Genomic DNA, 6,000 nt, shown 5'->3' with positions numbered 1-6,000 from the left:
TACGGAGAGAGATAGAGGGAAAGAGAGACGGAGAGAGATAGAGGGAAAGAGAGACGGAGAGAGATAGAGGGAAAGAGAGACGGAGAGAGATAGAGAGAGAGAGGCAGAGGAAGAGAGTTGGGGAGAAAAGGAGAGAAAGAGAGAGAGGGGGAAAGAGATGGAGGGAAAGAGAGACGGGGAGAGAGAGAAAGAGAGGATGGAGGGAGAGAGAGACGAACGGAGAGAGGGAGACAGAGAGACGGAGGGTGAGAGGGAGAAAGAGAGAGACAGATGGAGGGAGAGAGGGAAGGAGAGAGAGAGAGGGAGGGAGAGAGAGATGGGGAGAGAGAGAGACGAACGGAGAGAGGGAGAGAGAGATGGAGGGAGAGAGAGACGAAGGGAGGGAGAGAGAGAGATGGAGAGAAGGGGAGGGAGAAACGGAGGGGGAGAGAGAGACGGGGAGAGAAAGAGAGCGAGAAATGGAGGAAGAGAGATGCGGAGAGAGATGGAGGGAAAGAGAGAGACGGAGAGAGATAGAGGGAAAGAGAGACGGAGAGAGATAGAGGGAAAGAGAGACGGAGAGAGATAGAGGGAAAGAGAGACGGTGAGAGATAGAGGGAAAGAGAGACGGTGAGAGAAAGAGAGAGAGAGGCAGAGGAAGAGAGATGGGGAGAGAAGGAGAGAAAGAGAGAGGGGGGAAAGAGATGGAGGGAAAGAGAGACGGAGAGAGATAGAGGGAAAGAGAGACGGTGAGAGAAAGAGGGAAAGAGAGACGGTGAGAGAAAGAGAGAGAGAGGCAGAGGAAGAGAGATGGGGAGAGAAGGAGAGAAAGAGAGACGGAGAGAGATAGAGGGAAAGAGAGACGGAGGGAGATAGAGGGAAAGAGAGACGGAGAGAGATAGAGGGAAAGAGAGACGAACGGAGAGAGGGAGACAGAGAGACGGAGGGAGAGAGGGAAGGAGAGAGAGAGAGGGAGGGAGAGAGAGAGAGATGGAGAGAAGGGGAGGGAGAAACGGAGGGGGAGAGAGAGACGGGGAGAGAAAGAGAGCGAGAAATGGAGGAAGAGAGATGGAGGGAAAGAGAGACGGAGAGAGATAGAGGGAAAGAGAGACGGTGAGAGAAAGAGAGAGAGAGGCAGAGGAAGAGAGATGGGGAGAGAAGGAGAGAAAGAGAGACGGAGAGAGATAGAGGGAAAGAGAGACGGAGAGAGATAGAGGGAAAGAGAGACGGAGAGAGATAGAGGGAAAGAGAGACGAACGGAGAGAGGGAGACAGAGAGACGGAGGGAGAGAGGGAAGGAGAGAGAGAGAGGGAGGGAGAGAGAGAGAGATGGAGAGAAGGGGAGGGAGAAACGGAGGGGGAGAGAGAGACGGGGAGAGAAAGAGAGCGAGAAATGGAGGAAGAGAGATGGAGGGAAAGAGAGACGGAGAGAAAGAGAGAGAGAGGCAGAGGAAGAGAGTCGGGGATAGAAAGACGGAGGGAGAGAGAGACGTGGAAGGGGAGGGATATGGGAGAGGGATGGAGGGAGACAGTGAGAGACGGAGGGAGAGAGGGAGAGAGAGACGGAGGGAGAGAGAGGGGGAGAGAGAGACGGAGGGAGAGAGACGTGGAAGGGGAGGGAGATGGGGGAGGGAGAGAGAGGGAGAGGGACGAAGGGAGACAGTGAGAGACGGAGGGAGAGAGAGAGGGAGAGACGGAGAGAGAGGGAGAGAGACGGAGGGAGAGAGAGAGGGGAGGGGAAGAGAGGGTGAGACGGAGGGAGATGGAGGGAAAGAGAGACGGGGAGAGAGAGAGAGACGGACAGAGGGAGGGAGAGACGGGAGGGGGAGAGAGGGAGAGAGAGACGGACGGAGAGAGAGAGAGACGGACAGAGGGAGGGAGACAGCCGGTGACGAGCAGACGGCGCGAGGGAGGGTGGGAGACGGAGACGCGGAGACGGAGGGAAGGAGACGGGCAGACGGAGGGAGACGGAAACAGACAGACAGGCCGAGGTGAGACGGACAGTCAGACGGAGAGAGAGAGAGAGAGAGTTTGTCCAGACACGGACACACTGAGCGTGACAGACGGCCGCGCCCTGACCCAGACGGAGGGCGTCTAGCCTCACCTTCCTTCCCGCCTCGCTGTTGTGCAGGTTCATGAGGGAGTGACCGGAGGAAGACCCTGTCTCTCGCTCGGAGACGTCGACGAAGGCCTGGGAGAAGGAGATCCCGTAGAGCACGTTGTCCGAGCAACCCGACCATTCGAAACCTGCGGCGGGGGGAGAGCAGGGACACAGATGGGCTGAACGGCCTCCTCTCAGACGCCGACTTTCGTCCCGTCCCGCCCCGCCCCGCCCCCCCCGGTCGACCAACTTACCCTCCGCGCTGAAACCTTGGACTTTGCGATCGCAGCCACACCTGGGCAGCTCCCCTCGGCTGCAGGCCCGCGTCACTGCGAAGGCCACCCCGGCCGCGGAGATGGCGTGGACGAAGGCCGCCTCGCGCGTCCCTGCCAACGGGGGAGGAGGGGGGGGGGGGGGGGGGGGGGAAAAGCGTTAGAATCCTCACAGCAGGCGAGGCCATTCGGCCCCTCGCTCTTAAGAAACGACCTATCCCACTCGCGGAACCTCCCTCGATTCCCTGACCCATTCCCCGCGACGCCCCCGGTGGTTGGCGGGGGGGTGGGGGGTGTCGGGAGCAGGAAAGTCCCAGGCTCCAATCCCGGCCTGCTTCGGGTTAGGCCGGTCTCCTCACCCTCGGCAACCGGCCTCCTGACACCCAAACACAGAGCAGGAAAGGCCCAGGCTCCAATCCCGGCCTACGTTGAGTTAGGCCGATCTCCTCACCCTTAGCAACCGGCCTCCTGACACCCAAACACAGAGCAGGAAAGGCCCAGGCTCCAATCCCGGCCTACGTTGAGTTAGGCCGATCTCTTCACCCTCGGCAACCGGCCTCCTGACACCCAAACACAGAGCAGGAAAGGCCCAGGCTCCAATCCCGGCCTACGTCGAGTTAGGCCGATCTCTTCACCCTTAGCAACCGGCCTCCTGACCCCCACGCGGAGCAGGAAAGGCCCAGGCTCCAATCCCGGCCTGCTTCGGGTTAGGCCGATCTCCTCACCCTCGGCAACCGGCCTCCTGACACCCAAACACAGAGCAGGAAAGGCCCAGGCTCCAATCCCGGCCTAGGTTGAGTTAGGCCGATCTCTTCACCCTTAGCAACCGGCCTCCTGACACACCCACACATACAGAGCAGGAAAGGCCCAGGCTCCAATCCCGGCCTACGTTGAGTTAGGCCGATCTCTTCACCCTCGGCAACCGGCCTCCTGACACACACACAGAGCAGGAAAGGCCCAGGCTCCAATCCCGGCCTACGTTGAGTTAGGCTGATCTCTTCACCCTTAGCAACCGGCCTCCTGACCCCCACGCAGAGCAGGAAAGGCCCAGGCTCCAATCCCGGCCTACGTCGAGTTAGGCCGATCTCTTCACCCTTAGCAACCGGCCTCCTGACCCCCACACACAGAGCAGGAAAGGCCCAGGCTCCAATCCCGGCCTACGTTGAGTTAGGCCGATCTCTTCACCCTCGGCGACCGTCCTCCTGACCCACACACACACACACAGAGCAGGAAAGGCCCAGGCTCCAATCCCGGCCTACGTCGAGTTAGGCCGATCTCCTCACCCTCGGCAACCGGCCTCCTGACACCCACACACAGAGCAGGAAAGGCCCAGGCTCCAATCCCGGCCTACGTCGAGTTAGGCCGATCTCTTCACCCTTAGCAACCGGCCTCCTGACCCACACACAGAGCAGGAAAGGCCCAGGCTCCAATCCCGGCCTACGTTGAGTTAGGCCGATCTCCTCACCCTCGGCAACCGGCCTCCTGACACCCACACACAGAGCAGGAAAGGCCCAGGCTCCAATCCCGGCCTACGTCGAGTTAGGCCGATCTCTTCACCCTTAGCGACCGGCCTCCTGACCCACACACAGAGCAGGAAAGGCCCAGGCTCCAATCCCGGCCTACGTCGAGTTAGGCCGATCTCTTCACCCTTAGCAACTGGCCTCCTGACCCCCACGCAGAGCAGGAAAGGCCCAGGCTCCAATCCCGCCCAAGGTTGAGTTAGGCCGATCTCCTCACCCTCGGCGACCGGCCTCCTGACCCCCACACAGAGCAGGAAAGGCCCAGGCTCCAATCCCGGCCTACGTCGAGTTAGGCCGATCTCTTCACCCTCGGCGACCGGCCTCCTGACACCCACACACACACACACAGAGCAGGAAAGGCCCAGGCTCCAATCCCGGCCAAGGTTGAGTGAGGCCGATCTCCTCACCCTTAGCAACCGTCCTCCTGACCCACACACACACACACACACACACAGAGCAGGAAAGGCCCAGGCTCCAATCCCGGCCTCGGTGGAGTTAGGCCGCTCTCCCCTCCCGCCCCGGCCAGGGACCGGGTCCCTACCTGGTGGGACTCCCTTGCCGAAGGCCTCCAGCCCGGCCAGGATCGAGCAGTTCCACCGGCGATGCTGGAACTGCTGCTGACACTCCTTGATGGCGATCTCGGCGCCCCGTTTCACTGAGCCCATGGCCCGCAGCTGCCGCTTGCAGATCTGGACCTGGGCCTCCACCAGGCCCTTCAGCCTCTCGCACTCCTGCTTGTTCGCGACCACTCCCGGGGAGGGGAGCTTCACCAGGTACCTGAGGGAGGAGAGAAAGGCATCAGAGAGGGTCAGGAGCACCGTCCCGTCAATCACTCCCAGGGACGGGGTTAGATACAGAGTGAAGCTCCCTCTACACCGTCCCGTCAATCACTCCCAGGTCCAGGGTTAGATACAGAGTAAAGCTCCCTCTACACCGTCCCATCAAACACTCCCAGGGCAGGTACAGGGTTAGATACAGAGTAAAGCTCCCTCTACACCGTCCCATCAAACACTCCCAGGGCAGGTACAGGGTTAGATACAGAGTAAAGCTCCCTCTACACCGTCCCGTCATCACTCCCAGGTACAGGGTGAGATACAGAGTAAAGCTCCCTCTACACTGTCCCATCAAACACTCCCAGGGACGGGGTTAGATACAGAGTAAAGCTCCCTCTACACTGTCCCATCAAACACTCCCAGGGCAGGTACAGGGTTAGATACAGAGTAAAGCTCCCTCTACACTGTCCCATCAAACACTCCCAGGGCAGGTACAGGGTTAGATACAGAGTAAAGCTCCCTCTACACTGTCCCATCAAACACTCCGAGGGCAGGTACAGGGTTAGATACAGAGTAAAGCTCCCTCTACACTGTCCCGTCAAACACTCCCAGGGCAGGGACAGGGTTAGATACAGAGTAAAGCTCCCTCTACACTGTCCCATCAAACACTCCAAGGGGCAGGGACAGGGTTAGATACAGAGTAAAGCTCCCTCTACACTGTCCCATCAAACACTCCCAGGGCAGGTACAGGGTTAGATACAGAGTAAAGCTCCCTCTACACTGTCCCATCAAACACTCCCAGGGCAGGTACAGGGTTAGATACAGAGTAAAGCTCCCTCTACACTGTCCCATCAAACACTCCCAGGGCAGGTACAGGGTGAGATACAGAGTAAAGCTCCCTCTACACTGTCCCGTCAAACACTCCCAGGGCAGGTACAGGGTTAGATACAGAGTAAAGCTCCCTCTACACTGTCCCATCAAACACTCCCAGGGCAGGTACAGGGTTAGATACAGAGTAAAGCTCCCTCTACACTGTCCCGTCAATCACTCCCAGGGCAGGTACAGGGTTAGATACAGAGTAAAGCTCCCTCTACACCGTCCCGTCAATCACTCCCAGGGACAGGGTTAGATACAGAGTGAAGCTCCCTCTACACCGTCCCGTCAATCACTCCCAGGGCAGGTACAGGGTTAGATACAGAGTAAAGCTCCCTCTACACTGTCCCATCAATCACTCCCAGGGACAGGGTTAGATACAGAGTGAAGCTCCCTCTACACCGTCCCGTCAATCACTCCCAGGGCAGGTACAGGGTTAGATACAGAGTAAAGCTCCCTCTACACTGTCCCATCAATCACTCC

At 59.0% G+C, this 6,000-nt stretch overlaps 1 protein-coding gene across 1 annotated transcript in view; it reads right to left on the bottom strand.

Moving 5' to 3' along the window:
- Positions 1-2,057: 2,057 nt before the first annotated feature.
- The window catches only part of LOC137308132 (protein Wnt-4-like), a gene marked incomplete at its 3' end in the record, with an annotated part of 43,082 nt that continues 39,139 nt past the window's right edge, over positions 2,058-6,000 (bottom strand). Inside the window, exons 2-4 of the mRNA XM_067977031.1 lie at positions 4,413-4,648; positions 2,334-2,465; positions 2,058-2,225 (exon numbers count right to left, since the gene is read on the bottom strand). Of these exons, the coding sequence (XP_067833132.1) occupies positions 2,058-2,225; positions 2,334-2,465; positions 4,413-4,648 (536 nt within the window). The remainder of the gene's footprint in view (positions 2,226-2,333; positions 2,466-4,412; positions 4,649-6,000) is intronic.

This window comes from Heptranchias perlo, unplaced genomic scaffold (assembly GCF_035084215.1).
Source record: "Heptranchias perlo isolate sHepPer1 unplaced genomic scaffold, sHepPer1.hap1 HAP1_SCAFFOLD_1218, whole genome shotgun sequence".
In the NCBI taxonomy this organism is placed as follows: Eukaryota; Metazoa; Chordata; class Chondrichthyes; order Hexanchiformes; family Hexanchidae; genus Heptranchias; species Heptranchias perlo.
The sequence above is the reverse complement of the archived record's forward strand: the minus strand, read 5'-3'. Positions and strand labels throughout refer to the sequence as shown.